Source organism: Phycodurus eques, chromosome 1, assembly GCF_024500275.1.
Source record: "Phycodurus eques isolate BA_2022a chromosome 1, UOR_Pequ_1.1, whole genome shotgun sequence".
In the NCBI taxonomy this organism is placed as follows: domain Eukaryota; kingdom Metazoa; phylum Chordata; class Actinopteri; order Syngnathiformes; family Syngnathidae; genus Phycodurus; species Phycodurus eques.
The window spans coordinates 838,499-854,070 of NC_084525.1; the positions used below are offsets into that span (position 1 = coordinate 838,499).

At 44.3% G+C, this 15,572-nt stretch overlaps 1 protein-coding gene across 11 annotated transcripts in view; it reads right to left on the minus strand.

Annotated features, from left to right (window-relative positions):
• Positions 1 to 15,572, minus strand: part of cacna1db (calcium channel, voltage-dependent, L type, alpha 1D subunit, b) — a 79,591-nt gene that overhangs the window by 17,367 nt on the left and 46,652 nt on the right. For 6 of the 11 annotated variants that reach the window (XM_061670991.1, XM_061670974.1, XM_061670977.1 and 3 more), the window contains 12 exons: positions 14,545 to 14,674; positions 12,609 to 12,668; positions 12,459 to 12,518; positions 7,105 to 7,211; positions 6,934 to 7,021; positions 5,813 to 5,920; positions 5,272 to 5,324; positions 5,035 to 5,181; positions 3,862 to 4,063; positions 3,592 to 3,750; positions 3,331 to 3,441; positions 1,483 to 1,566 (listed from right to left, as the gene is read on the minus strand). In XM_061670991.1, coding sequence (XP_061526975.1) covers positions 1,483 to 1,566; positions 3,331 to 3,441; positions 3,592 to 3,750; positions 3,862 to 4,063; positions 5,035 to 5,181; positions 5,272 to 5,324; positions 5,813 to 5,920; positions 6,934 to 7,021; positions 7,105 to 7,211; positions 12,459 to 12,518; positions 12,609 to 12,668; positions 14,545 to 14,674 — 1,309 coding nt within the window. The remainder of the gene's footprint in view (positions 1 to 1,482; positions 1,567 to 3,330; positions 3,442 to 3,591; positions 3,751 to 3,861; positions 4,064 to 5,034; positions 5,182 to 5,271; positions 5,325 to 5,812; positions 5,921 to 6,933; positions 7,022 to 7,104; positions 7,212 to 12,458; positions 12,519 to 12,608; positions 12,669 to 14,544; positions 14,675 to 15,572) is intronic. The other 5 variants (XM_061671015.1, XM_061670998.1, XM_061671008.1 and 2 more) reach the window with 4 other exon arrangements.

The following is a 15,572-nucleotide window of genomic DNA, read 5'->3' on the forward strand; positions in this document are numbered from 1 at the left end:
AAATTTATATATATATATATATATATATATATAGCACATTTCATACACAAGGTAACTCAATGTGCTTTACATGATTAAAAGCATTTAAAAACAAAGAAAAAAAAACAGCGTATAAACATTTAAAACAAAGAGAAAAAATAAAACAAAAATACAATTAAAATAGCGTACGTACAGTGCAAGAAATATTTAAAAGTGGAAATGCTCTAGAAAAAGCATGGGGAAAAAAAGAAGAGTTTTTAACCTGGACTTCAAAACACGCACGCTTGGAGTGAACGTCACTTCTGTTGGCAACTTCTTCCATTTGTGTGTAGCAAAATAGCTAAATGCTGCTTCAACATGTTTGCTTTGGACTCTGCGCTCCGCTATTTGACCTGAGTCTGTCGATCTCAGATTTCATGAGCATTTCTTTCATGTATTCAGGACCTAAACCATTGAGTCATTTATAGACCAGCAGCAGAACTTTCAAATCTATTCTAAAGCTGACTGGAAGCCAGCGTAAAGACTTTAGAATTGGAGTAATATTCTCTGACCTCTTTGTTCTGGTCAGCATTCTGAATGAGCTGCAGCTGTTGAATGCTCTTTTTGGGGAGTCCGGTCAGAAGACCATTACAATAGTCAAGTCTACTTGAGATAAAAGCACGGATGAGCTTCTCCTGGTCTGCTTGACACATGCAAGCCTTCACTCTGGATATGTACTTCAGATGGTAAAAGGCAGTTTTAGTAATTGATTTGATATGACTGTTGAAAGTCAGGTCGGAATCTATCAGAACACCAAGGTTTCGGACTCGGTCTTTGGTTTTTAAAGATAGTAACGGCAATCCGCTTTTCTTTATTGACAAAAACAATTATCTCAGTTTTGTTGTGGTTTAATTGAAGAACATTTTGGCTCATCCAGTTATTTATCTGTTTTAGACAGTGACACAACACCTCGATTAAACCGTAGTAGTCTGGAGACACTGCTAGATATAACTGTGTGCCATCTGCATAGCTATGATAGTCAAAATTAAAGTTCTGAAGAATTTGACCCGAGGGTAGCATATGCAGGCTGAACAGGACGGGTCCAGGAAGTGACCCTTGAGGGACCCCATAGGTCATTGCCATTCGATGAGATTGAAAACTTCCAATCGTTACAAAATAACTCCTTTCCTTCAGGTAGGATCTGAACCATTTAAGGACTGTTCCATTTAGCCCTACCCACGTTTCTAACCTGTTACATATCCCTGCCTAGAAATACATTTGAAGCGTTTCAATTCAATTTGTAGTGACAGCAATCACTTGAAAGACATTCTAGTGTGACAGAATGACTGTACATCAATTAATAAATGAAGTGCATGCGTGAAGTCATTTGTGGGCACTAGAAAAATGATTTATGTTCAGAAAAGGCTGTGCTCTTGAACGGGACTCGGAAGTTCAATTTAGCCCCCAACCCTCTGCAGTGGACAACGGTGGCAAAAAGACGTGCATGCATGTGTAGCTACTTACATTGATCTCAGTGATGGCAATATCAACCACGCTACCCACAACAATTAAGGCATCAAACGTGTTCCATGCATCAGCAAAATAGTTCTGCAAGCCACAAGCGGCAAAGACAAACACACACAGACACAAAAAGAGAAGAGAGACAGGGCAAGAAAGAAAAGGAAGGATGGGTAAAAGAAAAAGCATTAAGAATGACACAAGATATTCCATGCTAAACAAAAAAACTGTGTGAGGATCAACTTTTATTTCTGGAAGTAGTCTTTGGAATTGATCTTTTTGTCGATTTATTTATTATTGAATGAACACTGTATATCAATGTATCGTCTGTTATGAAAAGTAGATCATCTCCATCAGATTCACCAGATGGAAAATGTGAGGGTGTAAAGTTTCTATTCAATTAGGTTTGTTGCAGTATGTATTTGATATGAACACACAGTTGTGATTCGAAGCAAGAAGATGTGTATGTGTCTGATTTGTCTTCAATTCTCGTGTGTGCGGAGGTCTTCGGTTTGGCATTTTTGGTTCATAAACACTCCACTGAATATAATCAAACATCTGAAAGTCACATATTGATGTGTACGTTTTCAGGCATATTTAAGCCACCAAATAGGCGATGAATTCTGCACAAGAATCATATTAAAAGACATCGATTCCAAGTGGGCCTTTGAACCACCTGCCGATCGAGCCGTAAAAAATGAAATAGGAAGGAGTGCGGAAGGCAAAGCGAGGAAATGTGAAGAAAGGAAGCGGCAAGTGGCGGAGGCAGCACAGGACAAAGCCGTACACGCTGGCGTCTCTCTACCTGGCTGAGTATGATGTCGACAACACTGCCGATCACCACCAGGGCGTCAAAGACGTTCCAGGCGTCCCCGACATAGCCCTGAATCGGGCAACCGTGCACAGCCAGCGGGAGGAGGGGGAAAAAAAGGCAGGGGGGGGGGGGGCGAAAGGGATGCGGGGCCGAGGTGGGGAGGTAAGAGGGAAAGGAAGAGTGCATGAGGGCTGTGTTAAAAGGAAAGGGGGACTGTTATCAGATCAAAACGTCAGTGTGAACCGCAGGTGTCCAATATCAGGGAGGATTTAGGCCCGAAATGGTGTGGCGAACTGGTGTCAAACGTCCCGGCCGGCCCACTAAGGTGTACAAAGTTGTAAGTGAAAACCCCCAACCCCAATTGCAATGAAGTTGGGACGTTGTGTTAAACATAAATACAAACAGAATACAATGATTTGCAAATCATGTTCAACCTATATTGAGTTGAATACACGACAAAGGCAAGATATTGAATGTTCAAACTGAAAAAAACGTTCTTGTTTTTAGCAAATAATCATTCACTTGGAATTTGATGGCTGCAACTCGTTCCAAAAAAGGATGCGAAAAAAGAGTGAGAAAGTGGAGGAATGCTCATCAAACACGTGCTTGGAACATCCCAGAGGTGAACACGCTCATTGGGAACAGCTGGGTGCCACGATTGGCTGGAAAAGAAAAGGTGATGTCACACAGTGGGAAACACGAACCTGTCCCAGTTTTTTTGGACGTGGCCCCGCAACCACCAAGAGTTCCACATCCCAACTTTAGGGGCACATCTACCATGAAAACCATGAAACCAACCGGAGAAATAGCCATGCTTACTATACTACAGATAAGTGTAAATCATTTCTTTATCAATTTGCAATTGTTGAGATTTGAGTCTTTTTTTTTTTTTGCTGCCTTCATTTCCGCAATTGGTTGGCTTTTTTTTTTTCTTACTGGAACCTAATGTTGAACTAAAAGGCCAATCACTCTATATGGGCAAAATGCCCATCCATAGTTTTTATGACAGCATTTGCTCTTCTAACGGCACACTGGCTCACCCTGGGCTTGAAGGCAATGAGCTTGAGGATCATCTCCACAGTGAAAACACCAGTAAAGACCATGTTGAGGATGTCCATGGCTTGGTTGAACAGGTGAGATTGGCCATGGTGCTGGAAAAAGCCAGCAAACACATGTTGATTAACAGTTTCTTCATGACATTTCTTCTCACATCTGATAATAAGTGCTGTAAGAAGCACCGGTGAACCAAGAATCAAGATTGAGCATGCGGATTCATGGTGAAATTAAAAAGGTTGACTTACCTGTATCGCCAGACACAGGGTGTTGAGGATGATTAGCACAAACATGACATATTCAAAGCCGGTGGAGTTGACCACATACCAGAACTTGTACTGGTATGGGTTTTTGGGGATGTAACGACGCAGGGGTCGGGCTTTGAGAGCATATTCCACACACTGGCGCTGAAGTGTTGGACAAATACTTTAGTCCATATAGTGTATTTTAATAATATTTGGGGGAGATTAAGCAAATGTCTTTTCGATGGGTGCATAGCAATTTGCTCCACGTCCTACCTGGTTTTTGTCCAGCTCACAGTTCTTGTATTCCTTCTCACCCTGCTCCTGGAAGGTGACAATAACGAAACCGACAAAGATGTTCATCATGAAGAAGGCAATGATGATGATGTAGATGATGAAGAAGATGGATATCTCAATGCGGTAGTTGTAGATGGGACCCATGTTTTCACGGTTAGAGTCGATGGCCTCATATAAGAGACTGAGAGGGGGGGGGGAAAAACAAAACAAAACAAAACAGCATAAACCCACCAAGACGTCACTCTAAGATCTTAATAGTTAAAAGGAGAGGCTGACTTTCATCCAGATGAATAACTTCGTCTGATACAAAGTTACAGAACAGACTATTATAAGATCCTACACAAGCACCAACTCATTGCAATGTGAGATGATGAGATTTGATAGACGCATCTATTAAGTTAGAGGTGTTAACTACAAATTGGTGCCAAGTGCAGATCTGGAGTAAACATGCTTTGACAATACAGCTTCTGATCCCACATACGCGAGCAAATTTTGTTTACATCAGACACGATTTGACAGATTGGATTGTACAGTGAACCTATGCTATTGGTGAAAGGAAAGGGACCCATCAAATGCACGAGTAATAGACTCCCCTAAAAGGTTTTGTAATGACTTATACATGCCACTAATGGTGCCAAATGACCACTTTTGTTTAAATGAAGCTGCTCAATGCCAGCAGGTACTTCTATAGCTTTGGACTGGGCACAACACTGTTAATAGGTGAGTTTCCAGCAGAGGATAGGTTCTCCAAAAAAAAAAAACAGCGAATAGGAAAATTGGTGAATTACGAAGCACGAACATGCAGGGGCTCACCGTACCGTATTTCATTTAGCGCTTTATAAACAATTTGGATTCCCAAAAATGGTTGATGTACTTCTTCCAGGCTGATACATGGGAGTTGCCGCTGATGTTGTACAATTGGGAATTTGACCACATTTTGGGTGAAAATATGCCTCTACAGTCAGATTAAACTTGAAGGTTTGCTCTTGCAACATATGACTTCTATTATTTCCTATGGGAAAATGGGGTTGACCAGTGTCGTGGCACAAACTGTGTTCAACTTCAGAGGTTATCTACTGCTCTACTGTACATCTAAAATTGTTGACAGAAAGTCGACCCAAAAAAAACACGGTTTCAAACAAAACTCCTTACGTCGGCCATCCTTCAAAGGTGGAGACGGTGAAGAGAGCCATCATGGCCATGAGGACGTTGTCAAAATTGAAGTCGCTGTTGTGCCAGAGTCGCTCCTTGACCACGGGCAGCGCGGTGTCTCCGTTGTTGTAGAGAATGTACGTGCCCCTGTGGTTTGAAGATGACACTTTTAAGGTTGCGCTCACATGGAGATCCATGTGAGACCATAACGAACGGTGAAATAAATCGCACGCTCACTTGCACTCATCAGGGCTGGACTTTGCGTCGTCTGTACAGCGGTAAAATTTACCCTGTATCAGAAGAGGACAGACCACTTAGCTTATTAGGCTAACAGACGAGCCGATGTTGGGACTGCACTACATTCTGCTGAGTCCTCTATACACCGAGCAACATAGTATGGTAAAAAGTAGTCCAGTTAACATTGATAAATGATCTGTAACACCCGTTTTGGCACCCTTCCATTTGGGTACCTAAAAGGCGGAGCGACACACTACTGCTGATTGATTGGTGGAGTAAAAATGGCCTCTTCATCTGAGAATGGCAATGGAATGGGAAGAAGACAAAAACAAAGGTTCTCTCTGTTAGCCTGGCTTCCTCTTGGCAATTTTCACTGTTGCCTTGCTTACGATGTTCACACTATTTAAGAAGCCGCCGCAACAACCACCATCCTGCCGATATACACGGACACACAAGCCAAGATCGGGGTTAACTATTCTGTGCAGAGCCAAAGCCACTGCTGGACGGCGACGTGACTTGAGTGTTTCCCGCTTCACTGTACCTTGAAGAGCTGCACTCCGATGCAAGCGAACATAAACTGCAGCAGCGTGGTGACGATCATGATGTTGCCGATTGTCCTGATGGCTACAAACACGCACTGGACAACGTGCTGCACAAAAACACAGACGTGAGAAGGTAGGTGCATGCAATATATGTGCAACGTCGCAAACGTATTGGGACACCTTCGCTTTACACATACATGAAGTGAAAATGGAGAAAATATGGACTTGGAATTCTTACATTCTCCAAAATGGCTTGCTAGTATGAGAGAACTAATGGTGTCAAACTCAAGGCCCGGGGGCCAAATCCGACCCGCCGCATCATTTTATGTGGCCCGTGAAAGCAACTCATTTTCTGTCAAATTCCATGACTCCAAAATTTCAAATCCTCATCTGTAACGAATAATAATGTTGAGATATTGCAAGCAGGGCGGCACGGTGGCCGACTGGTTAGAGCGTCAGCCTCACATTTCTGAGGACCCGGGTTCAATCCCCGGCCCCGCCTGTGTGGAGTTCGCATGTTCTCCCCGTGCCTGCGTGGGTTTTCTCCGGGTACTCCGGTTTCCTCCCACATCCCAAAAACATGCATTCATTGGAGACTCTAAATTGCCCGTAGACATGACTGTGAGTGCGAATGGTTGTTTGTTTCTATGTGGCCTGCGATTGGCTGGCAACCGGTTCAGGGCGTGCCCCGCCTCCTGCCCGATGACAGCTGGGATAGGCTCCGGCACGCCCGCGACCCGCGTGAGGAGAAGCGGCTCAGAAAATGGATGGATGGATATCGCAAGCAGTTTTTTTCTTCCCAAACCCCTTTTTACAGTAACTTGATTCTTTCACTTTTGTCCTTTTCAAGGTGACTCAGCAGCGGCGGTGCGGCAACCTTGCGCCTTCTATTGACCAACTGCTACTGAATACTACGATGAGGCGATGAAACATTACCGGTAATATGGTTTCACACTCCTAACAGCCCTCTGAGGGAAACCATACTAACAATGTGACCCATGACAAAAATGAGTTTGACACCCTCGCACAACCTCTGATGGATTCATTATTATTGATTAAGAGGTGTACATTGGACACACAAATCCAAACTATCGAAAACAGTCTATAGTGTCATGCTGACCTTAAGTCCTTTGGCTCTGTTGATGGCCCGAAGCGGCCGGAGGACTCTCAAAACACGGAGTATCTTCACCACTGAGATTGCAGACGATCTACAGTAGAAGACAAAACATCGTTAAGACAGACTGCCTAAAAAAAAAATCGACTTAGTTCCCTTGAGTTGCACGATACATACTGAATACCAAAGGAGACAAGAGACACTCCAACGACCAACAGGTCCAATAGGTTGAAGTAGTTCCGACAGAAAGCTCCTTTATGAAGGAACGCTCCAAATGCCGTCATCTGAACAGAAAGATGTCAGTCAAGACAAGCCACGCCATTGAAAAAAATTCTCTCTGTTTGACTACATGCTTTGTACTACAAAATGAAAAAGTATGGAATGTATTGAAACAGAATATGAAAATTAGTGTGTTAATCTTGTCTCAACAGCCCATGCATTATGTGTTTTGTACTGTAGGTGGCTGTGAACACAGTGCACAACACGTTAAATTGTCCAAAAAGCAAAACCATAAACATGAAAATAACTGATGCAGTGAGATGGACTTCACTCTCACGAGACACATTTGAAATAAACATCAAAAACGTTGGTTAGGCAACATGTGCACTCTAGTACAGTGGTACCACCAAAGTTTAAGTCACCCAGTTTGAAATTCGAAAAATAAATCTGACTCAAAAATAAATAAATCACTACGCCCCTTAAACCTCACTAAACATTTGAAGCACCGTCATGCATGATAGCATTCACGTCACCAGCGTACCTTGCGGGATCTCAGGTCACCGAGCATGTTTTGCTTTTACTTTGGCTTTTTGTCGCTACAGGGGCACATAGCCACTAGCTTCTGAAGCAAACAAATGCGTAAACCAGTCATTTAGAGGAAACCGACAGTGAAATTCATTTTCTGTGTCACTCTGGATGATGATCATCAGGTGAGCCATGGGAGATTATTGAATTTCACTTCATGGTACGAAAATTATTATATTTAAATAAAGGCGTTCCCGGCCCAGCCGAAAGACGCAGTCTCTCCGGCGTGTCCTGGGTCGTCCCCGGGGTCTCCTCCCGGCGGGACGTGCCCGGAACGCCTCACCGGGGAGGCGTCCGGGTGGCATCCGAATCAGATTCCCCGGCCACCTCATCTGGCTCCTCTCGATGTGGAGGAGCAGCGGCTCTACTCTGAGATCCTCTCGGATGACCGAGCTTCTCACCCTATCTCTAAGGGAGAGCCCGGACACCCTGCGGAGGAAACTCATTTCGGCCGCTCGTATCCGGGATCTCGTTCTTTCGGTCACGACCCGCAGCTCTTGACCATAGGTGAGGGTAGGAACGTAGATCCACCGGTAAATCGAGAGCTTCGCCTTTCGGCTGAGCTCCTTCTTTACCACAACGGACCGATACAAAGTCCGCATCACTGCAGACGCCGCATCGATCCGCCTGTCGATCTCCCGTTCCGTTCTTCCCTCACTCGTGAACAAGACCCCAAAATACTTGTACTCCTCCACTTGGAGCAGGATCTCATGCCCGACCCGGAGAGGGCACGCCACCCTTTTCCGACTGAGGACCACGGTCTCAGATTTGGAGGTGCTGATTCTCATCCCGGCCGCTTCGCACTCGGCTGCGAACCGCTCCAGTGAGAGTTGGAGGTCACGGCTTGATGAAGCCAACAGAACCACATCATGTGCAAAAAGCAGAGATGCAATGATAATACCGGACCCCCTCTACGCCTCGGCTGCACCTTGAAATTCTGTCCATAAAGGTTATGAACAGAATCGGTGACAAAGGGCAGCCTTGGCGGGAGTCCAACTCTCACCGGAAACGAGTCCGACTTACTGCCGGATATCCGGACCAAACTCTGACTCCGGTCGTACAGGGACCCCCAACAGGACCCCCCGAGGGTAACGGTCGAACGCCTTCTCCAAGTCCACAAAACACATGTACACTGGTTGGGTGAACACCCATGCACCCTCGAGGACCCTGCCGAGTGTGTAGAGCTAGTCCACTGTTCCACGGCCAGGACGAAAACCACACTGCTCCTCCTGCATCTGAGATTCGACTTCCCGACGGACCCTCCTCTCCACCACCCCTGAATAGACATTCCCAGGGAGGCTGAGGAGTGTGATCCCCTGGAGCTGGAACACACCCTACGGTCCCCCTTCTTATAAACCACCCCAGTCTGCCAATCCAGAGGCACTGTTCCCGATGTCCACACGATGTTGCAGAGGGGTGTCAACCAGGACAGCCCCTACAACATCCAGAGCCTTTAGGAACTCCGGGCAAATCTCATCCACCCCCGGGGCCTTGCCACCGAGGCGCTTTTTAACCACCTCGGTGACCTCAACCCCAGAGATAGGAGAGCCCACCTCAGAGAACCAGACTCTGCTTCCTCATGGGAAGGCGTGTCGGTGGAATTGAGGAGGTCTTCGAAGTATTCTCCCCATTGACTCACAACGAGGTCAGCAGCGCCACATCCCCACAATACACAGTGTTGATGGTGCACTGCTTTCCTCTCCTGAGACGCCGGAAGGTGGACCAAAATTTCCTCAAAGACGTCTGGAAGTCTTTCTCCGTGGCCTCACCGAACTCCTCCCATACCAGAGTTTTTGCTTCAGCGACCACCAAAGCTGCATTCCGCTTAGCCAGCCGGTACCCATCAGCTGCCTCAGGAGTCACACAGGCCAAAAAGGCCCGATAGGACTCCTTCTTCAGCTTGACGGCATCCCTCACCAACGGATTCGGGGATTGGCGCCACGACAGGCACCGACCACCTTACGGCCACAGCTCCGTTCGGCCTCCTCAGCAATGGAGGCGCGGAACATGGTCCGCTCGAACTCGATGTCCTCCGCCTACCCTGGAACATGGGCGAAGTTCTGTCGCAGGTGGGAGTTGAAACTCCTTCTGACAGGGGATTCAGCCAGACGTTCCCAGCAGACCCTCACGGGGCTGCCACGTCGGACCGGCATCTTCCCCCACCATCGGAGCCAACTCACCACCTGGTGGTGATCGGTTGACAGCTCCGCCCCTCTCTTCACCCGAGTGTCCAAGACATGCGGCCGCAAGTCCGATGACACGACCTACAAAGTCGATCATCGAACTGCGAACTAGGGTGTCCTGGTGCCAAGTGCATGTGTGGAAACCCTTATGCTTGAACTTGGTGTTCGTTATGGACAATCCGTGACGAGCACAGAAGTCCCATAACAGAACACCGCTCGGGTTCTGATCGGGGGGGTCGTTCCTCCCAATCACACCCTTCCAGGTCTTACGGTCATTGCCCACGTGAGCATTGAAGTCACCCAGCAGAACGATGGAGTCCCCAGTGGGAGCGCTCTCCAGCACCCCATACAAGGACTCCAAAAAGGGTGGGGAGTCTGAACTGCTGTTTAGGCACAAACAACAGTCAGGACCCGTCCCCCCACCCGAAGGCGGAGGGAGGCTACCCTCTCGTCCACCGGGGTCAACCCCAACGTACGTCAAGCCGGGGGGCAATAAGTTTACCCACACCTGCTCGGCGCCTCTCACCGTGGACAACTCCAGAGTGGAAGAGAGTCCAACCCCTCTCGAGAGGCCTGGTACCAGAGCCCAAGGCGGAGGCGAGCCCGACTACATATAGTTGTAACTTCTCGACCTCACACACTAGCTCGGGCTCCTTCCCTGCCAGAGAGGTGACATTCCACGTCCCTAGAGCCAGCTACTGTAGCCGGGGATCGGATCGCCAAGGTCCCTGCCTTCGGCCACCGCTCAGCACCCGAGCCCTACGGCCCCTCCCACAGGTGGTGAGCCCACGGGAAAGGGGGGACCCACGTTGCCCTTTCGGGCTGTGCCTGGCCAGGCCCCATGGGTGCAGGCACAGCCACCAGGCGCTCGCCTTCAAGCCCCGCCTCCAGGCCTGGCTACAGAGGGGGACCCCTGATGCCATTCATAAAATCAAAAGATTTCCCACTTAGTAAGTACATTTGTGAGTAAACTCACAAAATCATCAGGATTTCTGTATAAAACGATTTCTGGGAAACACTGATATGTACTCTTTAGTAAAATGGTGTCAAGTTTTTTGGGGTCCAACAATTGTGAAAGACGAATTCGGTTTCAGAGGAGATGTGATCTTCTGACTAAATACATTTTTAAGGCATGGAACATGTTGTTTGTATGAATTGATTTATTTGTCAAACTACGACACTGTACGTATAATATCCATGCAACAAATAAAATAGCGTCTCATATGCGCAATTGGGCTGGGAACCTTTGGTGTATGATACTAAGATAAACAGTTTATTCTTGTGTTAAGAGAATAAGGTGAAAGCAGATGAAGAATTTAAACAGGAAGTTCTATGACATCGTCAGACCATTTTGTTGTTTTTATCTTTTACAGTGGCTAACGTCTTTCTATACGCAATTAAAAACGTGAGATGCGTTAGGCGCATTCGTGACATGCCGCACAAGGCTATAAAGATTTGTCATTAAAGTTGAAACTGAATTTACTTTGTTAACTTAGTTTTACACTTTTATGGATGTTAAGGCTGCTGAAATTATACTGAAAACACTGCCTGTACAGTAAGTAAAGGTTTTATGATGGCAACAGATTTCTATGGGAAACATCTATTGTAAATAAAAACATATGAGACGTCGACCCTGCGTCCCTAAAAATTCAACCTTAGTGGTTCCACTGTATTTTATATACAGAGATACACACACAAACAAACATTTGAAAAAGACATCCTACACAGCATTCTAAAGCCACTACATTCATTTCCGGGGTGGATTAATTCTACATTCTATAATAGTGGCCCTGTAATCGTCTACTGATGAAATTATATATATCAGCCATAGAGCGCAAAAAAAAAAGGGCTGAGTCTAGTCGAAACATGCAAAGGGGTGAGGAAAAGAACTCAACTCTAAACTTGAAAATTTAATTCTGAATTCTTGAGAGATAACAATTTACGCCAAAAAGGGGGTCTGAGGAGTCAGAACTATCTGCTCCTGACCTTGAGGAGAGTTGAACAAAATATGTATCATATTATTTAAAATAATCAAAATATTTTTGGGCGAGTATTTTGAATTCATTCTAAATAATAATAAATACAATACGGTCTTTGTGAAAATGTTAGTATTTAGTCTTAAAAAAAGGTTTGACTGTTCTCAAATAATTTTCAGTTTTTCTCAGTTTTATAAAAAGAATTTGCTATTCGGGAAAAGTCACCTAAGAAGTCAACTAGTGGTCCATAAAGTGTTCAATTAGATTCAACACTCATTGACAGACATGAAACTATCATTAGAATACAAAAAAATATATATAGCCTATATACTATAGCCATAACATGACATATATATATATATATATATATATATATATATATATATATATATATATATATATATATATATATATATATATATATATATATATATATATATATATGGCTGTTAACAAAAAATAAATACAACAGGGGAAGGCATAGGCAGCATGCTCGGAACTTGGAGAATTGCTTTGTTTACTTATTTGATTTGATTTTGGAGAGGCATCTCAATGCTCTCTTGTTTACCTTAATAAGGATCTCAAATGTAAACATACTAGTGAAGACATAGTCTGCATAGCCTAGGATCTGAGGAGGCAATCAGAGTGACACAAGCACACAGGAGGTTACTGAAGCTCTAGCCAGTACAGCACCACACAACACACAGACAACATTTACCTTCAACAGGATCTCAACAGTAAAGATTGCCGTGAAAGCATAGTCAAAATAACCAAGTATCTGCAAAAGGCAATGTACAGGTTGCAGTCATCAAAACGTTCTGGGGACAACAGCACAGTGATTGTGTTTGACTTCGGACACACGTGCACACACACGCGCGGCGCGTGTGTGCACTGCAACAACTCTTCATGAATTAAGGTTACACTGGGTTCTGTTTGAATAACCAAAACAGCGTGGCAACAAACTGGTGTTGATCCAGAAACGTCAATTGATTAGCTGTCCAGGTTTCTTCACATGCTTGACTGTGAGTAAGCTAACATTTCACCAAGAAAATATGCAGCACTTTGCAAAAAAACTATTTGTAACACTTAATTAGTAGCTGTCTTCAGTGTACCATTTTTCTAAACTAATAAAACAAGTGATACTGTATGTATCATACATATATTATTATTATATCATATCTTAGAATACTAGGGCAAAGTTCATTGATTTCAGTAGGTCAATTCAAAAAGTGTTCACAAAAGGTAATTTCCAAACTGATTTCTATAGTAAAAATGTAGTATTGTACTTTCTTGTGATGGTGAATTTGGGGCTTTAGTTAGCTGTAAACTATAATCCAAATATGTTTTTCAAAAATCATTTCATATTTCACTTGATTTGATAATAATACTTTTCTTCACATTATATTCGATTCAAGTTGACAGCTACATGACACAATGGGCCTGATTTACTAAAGATCTGCAGACGCCAAAACAGACACAAACTTGATTGCAAATGTAAACAGATGTGGAAACTCATCGACAAACTGGGCGCACCCAGGACTGCGCCTGCCAAATGGGCAAAATAGCCAAGCATTTCATTTTGTGGGATTCTACACCAACGCTCAATTCATTTTCCGTGTTTCTGCCTGAACACGCAAAATACTGGGAATCGTTGCAAAGACAATAATTTCCCAAGCGCAATGTGATTTACAAAGCTGAGATGAATTGTGGGAAATTTTGCGTCTTCAAATACCGCGTCTGAAAGGCAGGCATAACCCTACGCCGCTGTGCGTAACCATGATGGCGGTTATTGTTATTAAAATAAGAGGCGACAGGGAGAATGGATCTTTTCTCCTCGCGGAAACATTCTTTAAATGACAGAAACACAAATTACCGTGACATTACGTCTATCCGGCATTGCACTTTTTCAGCTTCTGAATGATCTAAGGTCTGACTTTGAGCCAGTAACAAGGAGGAGTCATGCCACATTACCTATGACAAAACTCCTGTCAACTCTGCATTTCCTCGTGTCCGGGTCATTTCAGCGCACTGTGATAATTGGTGCTGGCCTCCCCCAGAGCACTTTTTCAATTCTGCTGTCACAAATCTTTAACGCAATGTTACACAGGGTGAGACGATACATTCATTTCACATGCATTTGGGATAAAACATGGCTCTTAAAAATGATTGGACGATAGACTACAATTTGTTCCCCCCTCGGACAGGGAGTTTATACTGTACTGTATATCCCAATCATAAGCGCATACATCCTTTGAATGTGCAAGCTGTGTGTGATTCAAAAGGGGTTAGAATAAATGTTGTGACTAAATATCAAGGGTTAGTTGGCGTCTTCCACTAACAGTTCCATTTCTTTGACTTTAAACTTTATATTGCGCTTGCGGTGTTCTCCCAAATTTTCTATGGTGAGAACTATCAGCTACCTAAAGCAAAAAAAAAAAAAAAAGCCTCATGTTTAAATATGGAGCTCTTCGACACGTTTACACTTGTTAACAATTGCGGCGCAATCTTAGTAGATGACGCACAACACGACCACCAACAGCGACTGCTATTTGGGATATTAGTATATCTGGCCCACTGAGTACTGAACAACAGGAGGGTACCACTTTGAGACAGCTAAGGGCTCTTAAGCTTATCAACTGAGAACGCGTCCTTACAATATTACGTGCAGAGAAATTGCGTATGGGGTCCTCGGCAGCCAAAGACACAGAGCTCAGCATGATGAAGACCAGGATGAGGTTGGTGAAGATCTGATGGTTTATCAACTTATGGCAGAATACACGAAACCTACAACAACATTTCAGAGAGCATGTGGAGAAAAGAAAGTCAAAAACATAGTAATGAGCGGGAGAATTAGTCAAAAATCTGCAACAAAACGTTACTATGCAAATTCAATTCAAATTCAAGAACAGATGAGAAATAAATCTATCAGTCATTTACAAAGCCATTTCTAAAGCTGTAGGACTCCAATGAACCACGGTGTGGGCCATTATCCACAAATGGAGAACAAAGGTAACAGTGGTGAACCATCCCAGGAGTGGCCAGCCTACAAAGATTAGCCAAAGAGAACAGCAATGACTCATCCAGGAGGTTACAAAGGAACGCAGGACAAAACCTAAAGAAATGCAGGCCACCCTTGTCTCCGTTAAGATCAGTGTTCATGACTCAACAACCAGGAAGAGACTGGGCAAAAACGGTATCCATTGCAGAGTTTCAAGGTGAAAACCACTGCTGAATAAAAAGAAGGCTGGTTCTACTTTGGAAGCCCCCTCAAAAAAACCAAAAAAACATCTGAATGATTCCCAGGACTTTGACTTTTGGGAGAATATCCTATGGACTGACGAGATAATACTTAAAACTTTTTGGAAGGTGTGTGTTTCGTTACATCTGCCGTAAATATGTCAGAAAAAGAATATCATTCCAACAGTCAAACATGGTGGTGGTAGTGTGATGGTCTGGGGCTGCTTTTCTACTTCAGGACCTGGATGAATTGCTATGATTGATGCAACCATGAATTCTGCTCTTTTTCATAAAGTCCTGAAGGAGAATGTTCAGCCATCAGTTCGTGACCTCAAGCTGAAGCGCACTTTGGTTTTGCAGCAGGATATATACACACACCAGCAAGTCAACTTCTGAATGGCTTAAAAAAAACAAACGAAGGTTTTGGAGTGGCCTAGTCAAAGTA